The 19,047-nt window shown below is 38.2% G+C and overlaps 1 protein-coding gene and 1 pseudogene across 4 annotated transcripts in view; both read left to right on the forward strand.

Moving 5' to 3' along the window:
- RALGAPB (Ral GTPase activating protein non-catalytic subunit beta) overlaps positions 1 to 19,047 on the forward strand; it is a 90,542-nt gene that overhangs the window by 34,363 nt on the left and 37,132 nt on the right. Inside the window, exons 10-18 of one of the 4 annotated variants that reach the window (XM_046677970.1) lie at positions 2,377 to 2,412; positions 3,638 to 3,839; positions 6,669 to 6,836; positions 7,355 to 7,469; positions 7,854 to 8,001; positions 10,221 to 10,285; positions 11,925 to 12,054; positions 13,822 to 13,955; positions 18,247 to 18,429. In XM_046677970.1, the coding sequence (XP_046533926.1) occupies positions 2,377 to 2,412; positions 3,638 to 3,839; positions 6,669 to 6,836; positions 7,355 to 7,469; positions 7,854 to 8,001; positions 10,221 to 10,285; positions 11,925 to 12,054; positions 13,822 to 13,955; positions 18,247 to 18,429 (1,181 nt within the window). The remainder of the gene's footprint in view (positions 1 to 2,376; positions 2,413 to 3,637; positions 3,840 to 6,668; positions 6,837 to 7,354; positions 7,470 to 7,853; positions 8,002 to 10,220; positions 10,286 to 11,924; positions 12,055 to 13,821; positions 13,956 to 18,246; positions 18,430 to 19,047) is intronic. The other 3 variants (XM_046677971.1, XM_046677972.1, XM_046677973.1) reach the window with 3 other exon arrangements.
- Positions 15,811 to 16,939, forward strand: LOC124248129 (40S ribosomal protein S3-like; annotated as a pseudogene).

Genomic DNA, 19,047 nt, shown 5'->3' on the forward strand with positions numbered 1-19,047 from the left:
CACCAAGCAATGTCTTGTGCTTAACCCCTTCCAGCTGAAGTAACAGAATTTTGGAAGTTTTCCTACCTGTCCTTTTTATGTATGTTCTATGAGGTTTGGCTTTTGTCTGGTTTTATTTACTTCAGGTTAGCCACTTTTTGTTGAATCAAATTCCTTTCAGTAGGTGACCTGGAAGTTACCTTCATGTCAGCCAGGATAATAATATTGATATAAAGAATTAAAGATTTTGACCAGAAATTTATTTACAAGAAGTGTTTTCTTAGATTTTGACAACCAGTCACTCATTAGTACATATAAATATCGGAAAATTTTCGCTTCACAAAAGACTCTAACCTCTTAGGTTTTATAGAGAACTTTATTTCAAAAATACCATTTGCTCTGTAACTAAATAAGACTGGTGGAGAATTAATAACCCTGATATCTTCATTTAGATTTTATTACAGAAGTGATGAAACTCTGTCTTAATAAAATCTGATTTATTTTTGTCATCTTACCATTATACTTAGAAGTAGTGGCAATAGGGTACAGGATGGGAGGGTGGGGTACTGCAGAACGTACTGAATATTTATGACATGTCTTATAAAGCTGAATAATGATGACCAGGATTTATTGAGCTGCAGTTACTCGGTGCCAGGCACTGTGCTATATGCGTTAATAAGTATATTGGTTGTGTGTTAAGAAAGCACATTTCCACTGGGGTTGGAAATAGCTTGAGATAAAAGGATGCCTAATTGCATTAGTTTATGCATCCCTAGGGAGAATGTTAATTCCATGGGTAAAACTAATGTAATGGTCATAAGGGTCTCTGCTTTCTCTCAGAAATGCATTCTTAGCTATTATGTATCATCTTAGGACTAAGGTCTGTGTCTGTTAGCATTATACACATACATTTATTTTGGGTGTTCTTACAAATCTTTTAAATAATTTAGAAGGGTTGTGAATATAAAGACATTTTTCAGGAATATAATTTGAGGTTGCATGGTTGAGTTAGGGATTCCTTTGTTTATTTTGTTGAATTCAGACACTTTATATTCTACCATTTCCATATTATATTTATTTACAAGTTTGAAAGTAGTGCTTAATTATGGATAAGGAAATGTACTTACTTATGACTAAATGAAAACTTTTAAAAACCCATTTTTGGCTTATTTTCTTATGTTCATGTGCCTTATATTTTGGGATTTCTGTTTATAATTTGTATTGTAGTTTCTAGAATGAGTCAGTTGTATGTCATTTTTATTTTTATTAAGATGCAATTCTTACAGTGTAACTTTTGATATCAAGCTGTTGACACTAAAATCTCTGAATCCAGAGTGGCTCAACCTACTGCCTCCTTGGTGGGCTTGCTTAAAGGGAACTTACTGATCTTCCCACTCTCTAGGGAGTTTGTAACAGCTTTGCTCAGCATTTTGTGCCAAAAGGTAGAAACCAGAATTCAAATCATATGTGGGCAACAAATTCTTATTTATTTATTTATTTTTGACGAAGATTAGCCCTGAGCTAACAACATTTGCTGTCAATCCTCCTCTTTTTGCTGAGGAAGATCAGCCTTGAGCTAACATCTGTGCTCATCTTCCTCTATTTTATATGTGGGATGCCTGCCACAGCCTGGTTTGATAAGTGGTACATAGATCCACGCCAGGATCGGAACTGGCAGATCCTGGGCCACCAAAGTGAAGAGTGTGGACTTAGCTGCTTTGCCATCGGGCTGGCCCCAACAAATTCTTGTTTTTAATTCTTACCATTTGCCTTGGTGGGGAAAGGCTAGAAACCGCCCCCCTCACACTCCCCAATGCCCCATATTCACAGGTGAGAAAGTCTGTTACATGACCCAGGAGATAGGAGTGTCCAGATAGCTGAATGAGTTAGAGTGCTGTTGGGTGCCACTCTTGAGGTGTTGGGGGTGGTGGGAGGTTTCGGAATGCTAACACTGTTAGTCTGTTTTCTAAGTACTGGCTGCCATCAAGGAATTCTGCCATGCAGTTCACCTCTAACTTTAAGTGTTTGCTTCTATGAACTGGATAGCTTTAGATTTACATGACAGTACACTGTGCTTTGTAAAAGTAACATTGAGCTGGGAAGGGTTAATAAACTAAAATTTTAATGCACGTTATGGGCAGTTCAAAAATCTCAATTCTTTGTAGTTGTGTAATATTCTTCGTTCATTGTTTTGCATGATACAAAAATCATAATTTTGGATCTGAATGCACAATTTCCTATGTTTTTGAACTAGCTTGTGGTATCATAAAGCTTTTAATCTAACTTTTAAAAAGCTAAAAAGCTTCTTAACTTACTGTAAAATTTCACCATCTTTAAAGTATTTTATAATTACTACTGTCCTTTGATTTGTTTCCATTTATTTCTATTATCTTGCAGCATCTTTTATCCAAATTCTTCTTTCTTATAAATCTTGTAAGTAGGAACCAGAAGCTTCTCCTTAATTGCAGTCATGTTTTATTTTTTTCATAATTCCATTAAAAAATTTGATTGTCATTGTCTCTTGTAGTTTTTGCACTTGGGAAGAAAAATACTTTTCTGTGTTTTGAATGGGGAAGATTGTTGGCAAAAGCAAATTAATCTGCCTGAATCAGTCCCATTATTTCTGTACACTAGTCTGGTCATGTCATGAATTCCAGGATTTTGCACTAACTGTGTTTTGGCTTTTTTTGTTTTTTTTAAAGCTTTAAGCTTATTTTTATACAGATTTAGTGTTTGATTTGTATGCATTCTGCATGTAGTGTTTTTCAAATGTATTATTGCTGGATAGCTTATTCAGGACGAAAAATGGCTCATGGGAAGTTGCATAAAGATTTTTGCTTAACTCTGCATTCTATTAAATCTATTATTACAAAATAATTTAAACATTTCATGTAGAGTGATAAAAGATTTCAGAGTGATTTTCATTACACTGTGAAATCTTTTGTTAAAAATAAAAGCAACTTTCGAAGGGCTTCTGTTTCAGTGACAACAAATGACCATGATAATCTTTCTTACCAATCCGATTTTCTGATGTATCAATCTCAAGTTAGCTGCTGTCTGTGGTTGTTAAAATTCATTCTCATTTTGCTTGGTTGGGCGATTCTTTGGTGTGTGTTTGGAGTTGGGTGGGTGGTGGGAATTCTCTCTCTTCCTCCCTACCCATTTCTCATCCTTCCTTGCCCTCTCCCAAAAGTATACAAACTGGCATGGGATTGCCCATTCAGTTATGATATGTCCGTCTGGGGTATTGTATAAATTGCAGTAGCTGTTTTTCTTAATGTTTAAGCATCATTCTATAGGGGGAGGAAAGAAACAGAATAAATAATAGAAAAGCCAAATTCTGTGTTATGTATCTGTATTCACATACAGATATATTACAAATGTATTCTGCTTATCAAAAATTCAGTTGAAAAATGCTTCTTGTAGAATTTGTTAAAATGACTATACCACTGTAAATTAATTGTTACCCATTTTCAAAGATTCCAGAGAGCCCTTTTTTAAAAAAAAAAAATTAAGACATAGTTGCTAAACAAAAGCATTATTGGATTCTATTCAAGTAGCTATTTAATGACACCAACATTTGATCTTTGTGTCCAGGGTCCCATGAGCCTATTTGCATATTGACAAATATAATAAAACCCTCCTTTTCTCTCCCCAGCCATTACAACACAAGCTAGCATGGAGTTTCGACGGAAAGGGTCACAAATGTCCACAGACACCATGGTTTCCAATCCTATGTTTGATGCAAGTGAATTTCCTGATAACTATGAAGCAGGAAGAGCTGAGGCTTGTGGGACACTATGTAGGATTTTTTGTAGCAAGAAGACTGGAGAAGAGATTCTGCCAGCTTATTTATCCAGGTCTTAGAATTTTTTTGTTTATTTTTCCATTTATATAGTTTTGATGGTGAAACTGTTGTAGCATGGCTTCGTAGGCTGAATTGATAAGTAAATGTTGGTTTGAAGTACCTGCAAATGTCTGTAAGTAATAAAAATTTTTCCTAACTTCTTCCATTCATTTTACCTGCCTTATCAGGTTTGGTAAAGATCCTTAAGACCTTTTTTATTGTAGAAGTATTATTTATTTGATCTTATTTGCCTTTTATTAATTATGGAGAGATTTGGAACGACCACAGTAATTTTTAAATAAATTTTTAACACAATATTCGACTCTGTAGGTGGTCCATAAATGTTAACTATAAATCCTGCCTCTGAGGAGCTTATTTTTCTGAGTGAGCAAAGCCATGAACACAGGTAATAATGATCCAATAGTAATAGGAAGTCAGAGAGGAGAGAGGCACAGATAAAGTGCTGTGGGCATTCAGAGGATGAAGCAGCATATACTTACCCTGAGGATTCAGGAAGGAGTTATAGTGGATTGGGTGATTGTGCTCGACTTATAAAGGATGGGTAATGTTTAGACTGTGTTAGCAAGTTGGGTGGGATCATCTTATCCAAATTTATGACTTCAGTCTTTGTGAATGGTTCTGCCATTCATTCAGTTGCTCAGGCAAGAAACTAGGAGTCATTTTAGACTCCTCTTCTTTCCCTCTGTATCTTTATTTGGTCAACCAACTCCTGCCTTTCTGCTTTATCTTAATCCTCTTTCTAATCTCTCTGTTCCCACCATAACACTTCACGTCTTGTCACTTTTTTCCTAAATGAATTTGTAATGGCCTCCTATTTTTCTTGACTCTATTTTCCTTCCTCACATGATCATTCACATAGCTACTGAAGTGATGTTAATATCAAGAGCATTCAGGTGTGTGTGTACCTACTAGGTTCTCAGGAGAGAGGATTAAATTGACTCTATCAGGGAACAAAGTACAGAAGCATATAGATATGAAACAGAGTGGTACATGCTGGGAACTGATCAGGGATATCTTAATAGGCTCTTGGCTTTAAGTAACAGAAAACCCTCTCGATGCGACTTAAGCAAAATGGGGATGACTTATGAGAACCTAGTGCTATTTAATATATTCTAAGGTCAGGACATGCAGTAGGGCCTCACAAAGGGCAGGAACCAGGGACTAGAAAGTGTTCAAGGACCAAAACAACTTTCCTCCTTTCTGTTCTCTGTCTAAATGGTCTCCCAGAACTGCTTCATTCTTCTCGTCTCTGCAGATCATTATCTTGTATTGCAGTCTACTTCTAAGTTCCTAATTTCCGTGGCCTTGGTCTAGGTGACCAGCAGGGCCAGTTAGTGTCTCTGAATCCGAATATTCAGATTCCTGGGAAAGAGGATCTGATTAATCAGATGTCTACCTCTTGTCTAGTTAGCTATGAGTGTGAAGGTGGGCCACATGGGATGCTGGCACCCTTGCAGTGGGGTCACATTTCTTAGGAGGGAGACTAAGGTTGGGGAGATACCCCATATGGTATCAATAGAAGGAAGGGAGAAGGCTGTGACCATGAGCTTTCTGTCTGGCCCATAAGACTGGATGGGTGGTAGTATGACCAACCAAAAGAGCAGATTTGTGAGGGGGCCAGTGATGAGCTTAGTTTTGAACCTATTTGAAGCGCCTGTGGGATATTTATCAACAAATATTTACAGACTTTTACTAAGTTTCTACTTTGTACCAGACACTGCACAGGGAGTACTGGAGTAATCAGTAGACATGTCCTGCCCTCGGGTATCCAGTACAGTTTTGGCTAATAGATCTGGAGCTCAGTTGAGAGGTAGGGGCTTTTAGAGACTGATTGGATTATATTCGGTGGCTTAAATAGTGTTTAAAACTAGGCTAGTGGAAGAGATATCTTAGAGAACTGAGGAACACCAATATTAGGAGGCCGTGGAGTACGAGAATCTGTTAAAGGAAATAGCCATAGAGATCAGAGAAGAACAAAGAGAGAAGGAGGAAGTAATCAAAGGGTTGAATGCTTTAAAAAGGCAAAGCAAAGACTTAGATATGTTTTCTGGATTTAGCAATTGAGAGGCCAGTGGTTATTTGCTAACCTGGTTTTAGTTGAGTTCTAGAGCAAGAAGATAGATTGAAATGGGTTGACAGTGACCAGGAGGTGAGGAAGTTGTTTTTGGAGAGTTTTGCAGAGAAGAGAAGAGTGCCTTATGATAGTAGAAGAGTATACTGATGTAGTTGCTTCTGAAAGATGGAAGATTGAACACTTAGTGGATAGGGGGTGAGGGGTAGAGGTTAAAAGTAAGGTATACGCAAGTATATTCTCAAAAGGAGTTTTACTCACAGTTACCTTCATATCATGATGAACGCATGGTTGAATGAGGTTTCTTCCTTTCATTGTCCCTCCAAAACTAATGGGGAAGGGGAAAAAAGGCACAACCACACACTTTTTTTTAGGAATTGTGAAATGCTGCAAAATTTTACTGATGTGGAATTCAATTCAGTAATTCCTCCAGTTTATTGATAATTACTGCAGCCATTTGTTTGGTTTTGTTTTGGTTGCTTTCATTTGCAGGCACCTGTAACTTTGAGTTACAAGGCTTAAAACTTCCAGAAGGTATAATAGATGTGAATCTTTTCTTCCTTTTCATTAGGAAAGAACATTTGTTTCTTAGTGTATTTGATTCTGAATTGTTTAACTCCAGTAATAGCTTTTAAAGATAGAAGTAATGAAGAGTGGAAGTAGACTTTCAGATGACTATGTACAAAATATAAATAATTATAAAAACAGTTGATCAGCAGTTTGTTTAAAATTTTTTTCTTGCTTTCCTAGATTTTACATGCTTTTAATTCAAGGTTTGCAGATAAATGATTATGTGTGCCATCCTGTCTTGGCCAGCGTTATTCTAAACTCCCCTCCTTTGTTCTGCTGTGACTTGAAAGGGATTGATGTTGTGGTTCCTTACTTTATTTCAGCTCTTGAAACCATTTTGCCAGACAGGTAAGCCATCATTCTGTACTAGTATATCAGTTGTCGGGTTTGACCTGGTCTGTTTTGGTGCTGCCTCCCCAGTTTCCTGATTTATCCTATCCAGTTGTCTTCGTAGCCCGAGGAGACTCAGGCCACATTAAATGAGTGTAGAACATCCAGACCCACCTCACCCCTGAACTGCTTCCATTCTGCTTTGTCCATGAGCTGCTGGAAGCCTTCTTGGCCTGACGTAGAGGAGTAAGAGCAGCAGTAGCTCAGAGGTCCTACTTTTGTAGAGTCCGCCTTCCATTTAAAATCAGTCAATCAATCTGTCAGAGTCTAGTTTAATTCCCCAACAATTTAACATAGAGATTCACACACACGCATACAAATTGCAGAATATAAACTCAGTGGAAAGTAGTTACTGCATTCTCTATGAGACCAAACCCAGTGCTTGTATTGTGAAAAATTGGCATAATGTATATTTGGCAATAGCTAAAAATATACTTTAGTTCAGAAATGCTAATAGCTTTTTTTTTCTTTGGCAGAGAACTCTCAAAATTCAAAAGTTATGTAAATCCAACAGAATTGAGAAGATCTTCCATTAATATCCTACTTTCTTTGTTGCCCCTCCCGCATCACTTTGGCACAGTCAAATCTGAGGTAATGTTTTATTAAAGTTTTTTATAGTCTGTATTTTGTTTTGTGTACTAATTCAAGTCAAATTACATTTTGAAAATGGAATAGGAGCTTTTAAAAATTGTTTTCAAATTATTTCAAGTGAATCAGCAAAGTTGGTTTGTTGTGGTATTTCTTCTGTCAGTCAGCCATCATGCCTTGGTCTACCATTTCAAGTGGTGTTAGGTTAGTGACATCTGATACCATATGTTGTGTGAGTTAGTGACAGACTTAGCACAGTGGCTAATATTAGGCAGACTGAAAGCCTTGCTTGTTAGACTCATTTTTCCTTTGTGCACTGTAGCAGTTCCTACCTGGGCATAGTGTACCACAACAGTTGATGTTAAAAATTATTTGTTTCTTCCGTAGGTGGTCCTGGAAGGAAAGTTTAGTAATGATGACAGCTCTTCTTATGATAAACCAATAACTTTTTTGTCCCTGAAGTTGAGACTTGTGAATATATTAATAGGTGCCTTGCAAACGGAAACGGACCCCAACAACACTCAAATGATACTAGGTTTGTGTTCACTCATTTTTTTGTAAGTGAAAATCCAGTTATTGTTCACCCCAGCCTGCTGAGGAGGCAGGGGTCAGGGGTGGAAGCCCAAGCCTGAAGCTTTATTCTGAATCAGAGGCAGAATTTGTTTGCTTTTATATGTGAAAAAATTTAAAGGGGTGAGATGAGAGAAGAAAAGCATTACAGTGGTCTTGGTAGGTCATTTTTGCTTAGTTTTATTTGTGTTCTTTGTTTTTCTCTTTTCTACTAGCCCTTCCTCTCTCCTTCTATCCCCGTTTCCCCCCACTACTCCCCCCTTCCTCTCTTCTCTTTTCCTCCTTCCTGAGTTCTGCCTCTTCCCCTTCCTCCTGCCCATTACATATATGTGAAAATATTTTGAGTTGGATTTAATTCTGGAAGCCCTGTCAGAACCCTGCCAAGAGGAAATTGAGGAGTAGCTGTTGCTATGCCTCCTGCCTTTTTCCTTATTGATTTCTGTTGGTCTCCTAATCATACTGATTCTCTGTCTTAATTGGCTCATCATTATATGGCCACTGCCGAATTCTGAGCCCTCTTCACGTCTCAGCTTGATTACTGCATCTGTCTCTTTCTGTACTTCTGGCTTTTCATCAAAGCCAAGGGCCTCGTCCTAGGTACAGTACTCTGGTGGGAATACTAAAGAAGTGAATGGCATAGCTTTTATCCTTGAACAAGTCTCATTGCAGAGATTGGAATACCCTCACAAAATTGTCAGGTAACAACAGAAGGCAGTGCTTGTTGCCTTCATGTCATGTCATTTGGGGTGTCCTCAGTGTTGAGAGAGAACAAACTGAAAGAGCAAGGAAGACTTCATAGGGGGAAGTGGAAGTTAGTATGGATCTTTTAGGACAGCATTTGAATAGGCAGAAATGAAGTCAGGGTTTCATTCTAGGAGAGGAAATGACATGGCCTAAGAATTGGTGATGGCAGTAGTGGTTGGAGTGGGTGCTCAGGAAGGATAGTATGTTATGCAGCAAGAAGGTGGCTAGAAAGAGCTGATGAGATGGTAAAGAATAAACTAGATGCTTGCTTCCAGCCAGCACTAGATCTACCAGGGATGGAAGGATTTATAGAGTAGGGGACTTTTCCTACACTATTCAAGCCAACACACCAGCACAGCAAAAGGGACAAGAGCTTTAAGTAGACACTGTCCAGGAATAAAGACTGCATTTAGCCAGAATTTCTCTCATGCAAAATCTCTCAAGGCCCTGACTTACAGTTGAAGAGCCAATGAAAGGTATGAAATCTCAAAATACATGATACTTTAAAATAGGATCCTTATGAATCATGGAGCTGAATTTATAAACACATGTCTTTAAAAATCACAAGGACGGGGGCAATCACAAGGACAAGGACATAGGGAAGAGTAAATCCTTTCATTTTGGAAGGGAGTTGAAAGAACAGAGGTTAGATCTCGATATGAGAGAGCCTCCGAGTTATAGTGTTTTAGGTTATCCAAATAGCGTATCACTTGAAATCAGATGATTTCTACAGTTGATAGAGTAGTTTTGCTTTACTCTTGCTCTAAAGAGCTCCCTATGTACATTCAAGAGTCACTTGTCACTCTTGTCATAGATTGGCAAAACTGCGTCTCTCCTCTCTTTTTTCATTGTGGGCAAGAGTACTCTCCCAGGGAGATGAGAAGCAGTGTGCTAGGCTCACCATCTTTGTTTCTGTCCTACCCTTTCTAGGGCTATGAGTTTCTTGATAAATACATGCAACTTGCCTTTAGAATATGCTGCCATGGGCAACCATGTGGCTTTAATTATTCTTAAAAAGCAGTCAGTCAGAAAGATAATAGCTGTGATTTTTATTGTGTTGTTTTTATTTTTAAAAGGTCAGCATTGGGTTTTAAAAGTATTCCATAATATTTTCTTAGTTTGTATTACCCTTGAAATTGAGATGTTTATGTCTGGTCTTTCGCAGCAATTAAAAAATATGTGATAATCATCATGTTTTTATGTAAGGCAAAGTTCGACCTTTAGAAAAATGTGGTTTTAAAACTTTGGGGGCAGATCAGAATTAGGGCATTTCTAAAGAGTATCTTTCTGACCAACCAATGGATTTGTTAGTAATTTTATGGAAATTTCAGGAGTACTCAGCTAAAATCATGTTCTTATCTCTACTGTTAATTGAGATGTTTTGGCCATTTTAATATTCTTGTTATGTATTTAAATAAAATGCATTTTTTTCTGTTGCAGGGGCAATGTTAAATATTGTTCAAGATTCAGCACTTTTAGAAGCCATTGGTTGCCAAATGGAGATGGTAAGAAGCATACCACATGTTATCTGTCAGAGAATGTCAACATCTAGTTTTATGTAAATTACATTCCAAAATGTCTGTCCTTGGGATATTTTTTTTCTGCTTTTTCTCCCCAAATCCCCCAGTACATAGTTGTATATTTTAGTTGTGAGTCATCCTAGTTGTGGCATGTGGGACACCACCTCAGCATGGCCTGATGAGTGGTGCCATGTCTGCGCCCAGGATTCGAATCGGAGAAACCCTGGGCCGCTGAAGCGGAGCGTGCGAACTTAATCACTCAGCCATGGGGCCGGCCCCCTGTGCTTGTGATTTTTAAAGACATTTGTTTGTAAATTCAGCTCCATGATTCATAAGGATCCTATTTTAAAGTATCATGTATTTTGAGATTTCATACCTTTCATTGGCTCTTCAACTGTAAGTCAGGGCCTTGAGAGATTTTGCATGAGAGAAATTCTGGCTAAATGCAGTCTTTATTCCTGGACAGTGTCTACTTAAAGCTCTTGTCCCTTTTGCTGTGCTGGTGTGTTGGCTTGAATAGTGTAGGAAAAGTCCCCTACTCTATAAATCCTTCCATCCCTGGTAGATCTAGTGCTGGCTGGAAGCAAGCATCTGGTTTATTCTTTACCATCTCATCAGCTCTTTCTAGCCACTCTAGACTGAAGTTTGAAGGTTCCTCAAAGCACCAATGCTCCTAAATCAGAAAAGCTTCCCAGAGACTCCCAATGCCCCCTGCTTCTGTCTTCAAGATATGTGATCCCTATACCTAGAGTGGACGCAGGGGAATGGGGAAATTAGTAAAATATACTGGATGAGCTGGGTGGATGGAGCATGGGCAATCAAATTATTGTTAAGAAAATTCATGTACCAGTAGGTGGCTAATAATAATCAACTGATCTGGTTATAATGAGTTGTATTTATATAGGAAAAAAAAAAAAGAGGAAATCTTTAATAGCTTTGTTAGCCCCTGTACATATAGGAATTAATCTTTATACTAACCATAGTATTTTTTTTTTCTTTTTCCCAAAATCCCCCTGGTACCTAGTTGTATATTTTAGTTGTGGGTCCTTCTAGTTGTGGCATGATGAGCGGTGCCACGTCACACCCAGAATCCAAACCGGGGAAACCCTGAGCTGCCGAAGCAGAGCGCAGGAACTTAACCACTCGGCCACGGGGCTGGCCCCCTAACCATAGTATTTTATTGTTTGTGTTTCATTATATAAATACATTTGAAAGTTACTTTATTTGTTTATTTGTGTTTTGTTTTTTTAAGATTGTATTCCTGTTCTGAAGTTTGCTTGAGAGGCACTAGGGTATTTCTTTAAGGACCCAGAGTCATTAGCTAGTGAAGTCTAGTGATGATGGAAAAGGTCCTGGGCTGCCCTTTATAAACAGCAGCAAAGAAGACCCCAGAATGGGCACCTGTAATCATCAGACCTTTCTTACCCTCCAGTAGCTGGTGTCTATGCAAAAACATCATGGCAGTTTTAATCCCTTGTTAATTGTTATCTGTGTATCAGTTTGTGCTATTTGGTTAATTAGCACATTCTATTTTATCAACATACCTTTTAATGATTGACCTCTGTCTGTAGTTGTAAACTATGTACACAGCCCTCAAATGTTTGATTCATTTTTATTTGACTAGGGTGGTGGAGAAAATAACCTGAAGAGTCACAGTCGCACTAATAGTGGTATTAGTTCAGCAAGTGGTGGAAGCACGGAGCCCACAACTCCTGATAGTGAAAGACCTGCTCAAGCTCTCCTAAGAGATTATGGTAAGCCACGTTTATTTTTTTGAAATTCGTTGTTTGTGGAATGACTTTTAATGCCCAGATATACAAAACAAACAAGCAAACATTTCTTAAAAAAATTTTAATGTTCATGATTTTTTATGTACTTAAGTGTAATAGAGAGGCTGTTAGTCTAAAAGATTAAGAAAAAGAAAACTCTTTTAAATTTAGCTCTATAGCTTCTAGCAGTTAGACTTTGGGTAGTTTATTAGATTTTATAAAGGATTGTAAGAGGTGGTTAGGAAACATTTTTCGATTCTGTACTAGATGCTGGTAATACAGAGTCAAATAGGACATGGGCTGTGCCTCAAATTCTAATGGCAGAGTCTGCCAGTTCAGCACTTATTGCAGTGTGGTCAGGGTACATGATGGGATATGCATTATCTGGTAACCCAGAGGAGAGTGTCTTCGTGTTTAAAACCTATAATTTAAGGAAACATTTGCCAACAGAGCATCCTATTCAATGAGGTCCTTACCCTGGGCAATTACCTTACGGGTTCTCTAAGTTTGTGGGTGCCTTTATGTTTTTATTCACAAATTAGTGTATTGAATCTGTGACTATTAATCCCACTAGATTGGAATGAAATCTAGACTCTTAGATGTGAGTTTAATTTTTTAATCATCTGGAGAGTTTATGAGCCTAGGAGTGCAGGCATGTTTCTGTGGTTTAAGTTTGCTATAAAGTATCCTTGAGCCTGTCAGATACATAAGGTCGTTTTGTGGATATTCAACAGATTTAAATATGGCATTTTTGAAGAAATTATTTAAATTATCTTACTCATTATGTTTGTGGATTTAAGTATACTATTGGTGAAAATTTGTTTATTTTTCATGCTTTCTAAAACACTTTTATGCTAAAGAAATATTTGCATTATTGTGTGTGTTCTAATATAAATGTTTGAAGTGAGTATTGTTTGTTTCAGCATTTTGAACTGGTGTTAGTGAGTTCTGCTTGTAATGTCGTAAAATACTTTTTACTAAGAAATCCAGATTTGTGTTAGTGTCGCATGAATGTCTCTCTTTAATGATCATTCCTTTTTCTGTTGTCACTGCCCTCTTTCTGATAGGATCGACAGGTATAATGTCCCTAAAGCTTCTTTTATAAATTCAGTTTAATTGTCCTAATTTATTATTAGCTAAGTAGTAATTACTTTTAAATATAGAATTGGAGGCCAAATAAAAACACAATGACTTGGTTATTTAATTCTTTTTAGAAGTATTAAAGTAGTCTTAGAGAATTAAATGTTAACATGTGTTTGAAAAGGCATTGCATGTGACTTTGGATGGTTTAAACCCTGAGAACAATTTCAACAGATGCTTTCAGATAATTCCCAGCATCTGAGGGGATTCTAAAATTTGAATTTATTCCTCTATAACATTCCAAGGAAATAATTGATAGCCTTTTCATTGTTTTTTTGAAAATGTAACTCTATTGAGTTAATTTAGAAATTTTAAGATTTACATTGTTATAAGATTGATATTGAAACTGCCAAATCCCGGTGGATGTCTGTGTGAAAGTACCTGAGCTGGGAGCTAGGAGCTGCCCTGGTCCAGTGTGTGTGCCCCATGCACTGTTGTTCAGTCAGGCTTGATGGCTCAGGTCAGTGGGGCGGGGAGCATAGCACTGTGTGGGTGCCCATTGTGCTCACTGTGGCTGCTGTGGTCTGTGCCTGGTGGAATGCTGTGCTTCTCGTTACTAATGCTTAGTTGTTTTCCCTCCCTGTGGGATGTGGCATTGGGGTTATATCCTAGCTCTTAATACAGATTCAGCTGCTGGGCTCCTGATTCGCAGCATTCATCTCGTCACCCAAAGACTTAATTCCCAGTGGCGGCAAGACATGAGCATATCACTGGCTGCTCTGGAGCTCCTTTCTGGCCTGGCAAAGGTGAGAAGGGCAGCCCTTTCATTTTAGCCCTGCGAACTTGGATCTTGGCTCTTTTTTCTGTATCTCATGATCACTTGGTGTGGGTATTGCAGTATTGGTTATACGCAAACATAGTTTGTATCCATAGTGTGCAGGAATGAGCCTCCAAGTGAGACTTTACAAAATGGCCTTTGCTTTTTTTTTAATAAGTTCAAAGAGTATAAATGATATTTTTGCTGTTAAATTACAGGAAACATTGTAATACTTGCTGTTTATTTATTGGGACATAATAAAATACCTATTGATTTTGTATTTGCATATAGTACCCTTAAATTTTCAGCATGACATTTTGTGCCATTATAGGATCATCTAATTTTAATAAACAAACACAGCTTTGGTAAAGGAAGAAAAGAGGCTCTTTTTACAAAGAGTGATTATTCTAAAATATACCATTTGGGACTTTTTGTGACTTTTTTATCTTCCATTATCAGAAGTAAGTGAAAATTGGCTGTACTTTCAAATTTCTTTCACAGCTATTATTTCAGTTTTGTGGAAGCTTAGAGCTGGGTGGCCATTTGCACTTCTCCAAGTATTTTCTTTTTTTATTGAGGTGAAATTCACAATGTGAAATTAACCATTTTAAAGTGAATGGTTCAGTGGCTATTAGTACTTTTACAGTGTTGTGCAACCACCGCCTCTATGTTTTAGTTCCAAAACATTTTCATCACCCCAAAAAGAAACCCTTGTATCCATTAAGCAGTTGCTGCCTGGTGTCCCCTCCCCCCAGTCCCTGACAACCACTTATCTGTGCTCTGTCTCTCTATATATTTACCTATTCTGGACATTTCATATAAATTAAATCATACAGTGTGTGACCTTTTGTGTCTGGTTTCTTTGACTTAACATGTTTTCAAGGTTCATTTATGTTGTAGAATATGTCAGAATTTCATTCCCTTTTATGGCTGAATAATATTCCATCATATTTATATACACCAATTTGTCTATCCATTCATCTGTTGATGCACATTTGGGCTCTTTCTACCTCTTGGCTATTGTGAATAACGCTACCAGACTCTTTTCCACAACAACTGAATCTCTTTATAGTCCCACCAGTGATGTATGAGGGTTCTAGTTTCTCCACATTCTCACTAACGTCTAAGTGTTTTCTTATCTGTAAAATGGGCAGGATTATCTTGTGTATAACACCTGGTGTTATCAGGATCAAATCAAATGAAATACGTAAGACACTTTTTGAACAAAAAGGTAATGTTCATACATAAGGTGATATTGTCTGAGATGATAAAGTTCAAGCCTTTTGTTTTACAGATGTAGGGACAGGTGAGCAGAGGCTTTGACTTACTAACTCATGAGAGACAAAATAGGCAAGAAAACCTAAGGTGTTCTTACTGCCCCTTAAGCTTACCTCAGAGATTGTCAGGAATAGATGTAATGGCCATCATTATGTGAGGAGCAGTTACTGATGCAGAAAGTAAGAACAGCCCTTCATGAGACATGCAGGACCACACTGTCTTTGAGCACGAGGTACTGTTTCCTGTGACCTTCAGTATACTCTCAGTATTAAGGAATAATTAGCCCTAGATAGAGTGCTGCTCCAGCCCTTCAGATAAAGGGCTAACACCACCTGATTTCAAGACTTATTATAAAACTGCAGTAATCAAAACAGTCTGGTATTGGAGTAAGTTTGTACAGATCAATAAAATAGTATAGGGAGTCCAGAAATCCACACATACGTGGACATCTGCTTTTGACAAAGGTGCAATGGTAGTTCCAAGGAGAAAGGATAGTCTTTTCAACAAATGGTGCTGGAACAATCAGTTACTTGCATACAAAAAAAGAAAACTTTGACTCATAACTTGCATGATGTACAAAAATTAACCCCAAATGGATTGTAGACCTAAATGTAAAATCTAAACCCTAAAACTTCTAGAAGAAAACATGGAAGAAAACTTTTGTTGGTTGTACAAAGATTTGGGTTATACAAAGATTTCTTTGATATTACAGCATAGAAGAATAAACTATTAAATTGCACTTCATTGAAATTAAAAACTACTCTCCTTTGAAAAACACTGTTAAGAGAATGAGATGACAAGTCACAGATTGGGAGAAAATCTTTACAAACCACATATTTGATGAAGGACTTGTATCCAGATTATATAAAGAACTCAAAACTCAATAATAACCTTTCCTTTTGGCAATGTGCAACAGTAGTATGGTGGTGCAGATTTCCAAGAAGGGGAAGTTTGTTGGTGATGGCATTTTCAGAGCTAAACTGAATGAGTTACTCGCTCAGAGACTTGTTGAAGATGGCTACCCTGGAGATGAAGTCTGAATTTTACCAACCAGGACAGAAATCATTACCTTGGCTTCCACGATGCAGAATGTTCTTGGTGAGAAGGACCAGTGGATCTGGGAGTTGGCCAATGAAGGTCAGAAGATCGGCTCCCCTGGGTGCTGTGTAGAGCTGCATGCTGAAAAGGTGGCCACAATAGGTCTGTGTGCCATTGCCCAGACAGAGTCTCTGCATTACAAACTCCTAGGAGGGCTTGCTGTGTGGAGAGCCTAGTATGGGGTGCTGCAGTTCATCATGGAGAGTGGGGCCAAGGGCTACAAGGTCATGGTGTCAGGGAAACTACAAGGACGGGGCTGAATCCATGAAGTTTGTGGATGGTGTGATGATCCACACTAGGGACTCTATTAACTACTATATTGATACTACTCTGCACCACGTGCTGCTCAGATCGCATATGCTGGGTGTCAAAGTGAAGATGATGCTGTCCTGGGACCCATGTGTGAAGAATGGCCCTAAGAAGTCCCTACTTGACCATAGGAGCATTGTGGACTCTAAAGATGAGATACTATCCACCATCTCCATCTCAAGGACAACAGGTTAGGAAGCCAGAGCTGCCTGCCATGCGCTAGCCAGTCTCTGCTGCATAACAGGGTCTTCTTGGCAACTGAATCTAGAGTCTGGATGTTGCTTTGTAAAGACCTTTAATAAAATCTTTTAAAAAGGCAATACAATAATAACAAAAGACCTCAATAATATAACAACCCAGTTTAAAAATGGGCAAAAAAGTTGGACACTTTACCAAAAAGATATACAAATGGCAAATAAGCACATCAAAAGATGCCCTATATCATTAGTTATTAGGGAAAGGCAGTTAAAACCACAGTGAAATACCACTCCATACCTATTAGGATGACTAAAATTTAAAGACTAACTATACCAAATATTGGTGAGCATGTGGAAGAACTGGAACTCTCACACACTGGTGAAGGGAATGTTAAATGCTGCAACCATTTTAGAAAACAGCTTGGCGGTTCCTTAAAAAGTTAAACATACATCTATCCTATGGCCCAATCATTATGCTCCTAGGAGATAAGAGCATATATCCATATAAAGACTTGTACGTGCATGTCCGTAGTAGCTTTATTTGTGATATCCAGAAGCTTGAAACAACCCAAATGTCTATCAGCAGGTGACTGGATAAATAAATTGTAGTATATCCATACAATGGAATATTTCTCAGCAATAAAAAAGAAAGCACAATTGATACACACAAGAATGTGGATAAATCTCAAAGTAGTTATGCTGAGTAAAAGAACCCAGACCCCTCTCCCCCACTGCAAAAGAGGAGTACAATGCCATATGATTTTATTTATATAAAACTTTAGAAAATGGAAGTTAACCTATAGTGACAGAAAGCAGACCAGCAGTAATGTAGGGAGGGGGCAAAAAGGAGTGGAAGGAAGGATTACAAAGGTGCATGAGGAGATTTTGGGAGGTGATGCATATGTCTACTATCTTAATTGTGATAGTTTACAGGTGTATATTTATGTCCAGATTATCAAATTGTGCACTTTAAATACCTGTAGTTTACTGTATGTTAGTTATACCTCTAAGCATCTGCACAGAGGTTTGTAGCCCATAGAGTATTACTGCGAGGTTGTGTTAGGGGGCTTAAAAAATGTGTACATGTTCTATTGCCAGCTGTTCTTTTGATCTCTGGCAGTAATGAGTAGGTACACCCCAAGAGTTTAGGTTTTAGGGCATGAAAAAGTATGCTGAAAGGAAATACTGCTTTAGTGTTTGAAAAATGTCCTCTATTTTTATAGAGTATTGTATGATAGTACATCTGAAATATTCTGTTCCTCTATATAAATAATATTTTAAAAAGCAAGGCTTCCAGTGGTGTGTCACATTCTCAGAAAGGCTGGGCTTCAGTACAGATGCTTTGAAATTGGTACAATGTTTCCCAGCTAACTATGTTCCCCATATGAATATGCTTAGGTGAAGGTGATGGTTGACTCAGGAGACCGGAAGCGAGCCATCAGTTCCATATGCAGCTATATTGTGTACCAGTGTAGTCGGCCAGCTCCTTTTCACTCCCGGGATCTGCACTCCATGATAGTGGCCGCTTTTCAGTGTCTCTGTGTCTGGCTTACAGAGCACCCTGATATGCTTGATGAAAAGGTTAGTTTACTAGATCTTTAAACAGTAAATAGAAACAAAAATGTATACTGGGAAATGTCTTTTAAAAGAGAATATCTAAATTTAAATACAATACTGCATACTTTATACCCAACATGCTTGTTATATTTCTGTAGAACACTTGTCGTTTTGAGCACAACTTAAAAACGGTCATTGTGCTTATATTCGTTTGCAAATTAAGTCATAGAGAAGTTCTTTTGAAAGATGAGGTCTCGACTAATTTATCTGAACTATCAAGAGTGTTCTTTCTTGAAAGGATGGTAGCCTTGAGGTGGCCAGTAGGCACTTTGGTCATCCTTCATCACACCAAGAAGGGCAGTTGAGGGGCTGGCCCCATGGCCCAGTGGTTAAGTTCGCGCACTCCACTGCAGTGGCCCAGGGTTTCGCTGGTTCGAATCTTGGGTGCGGACATGGCACTGCTCATCAAGCCATGCTGGGGCGGCATCCCACATGCCACAACTAGAAGGACACACAACTAAGAATATACAACTATGTACCGGGGGGCTTTGGGGAGAAAAAGGGGGAAAAAAAAGGGGGGGCAGTTGATAGCCAGGCTGCAAACCTAGAGCACAGCTTGTCTGTAAAGATTGCTTGTATCTA

The sequence above is a fragment of the Equus quagga genome, chromosome 12 (assembly GCF_021613505.1).
Source record: "Equus quagga isolate Etosha38 chromosome 12, UCLA_HA_Equagga_1.0, whole genome shotgun sequence".
Taxonomy (NCBI): domain Eukaryota; kingdom Metazoa; phylum Chordata; class Mammalia; order Perissodactyla; family Equidae; genus Equus; species Equus quagga.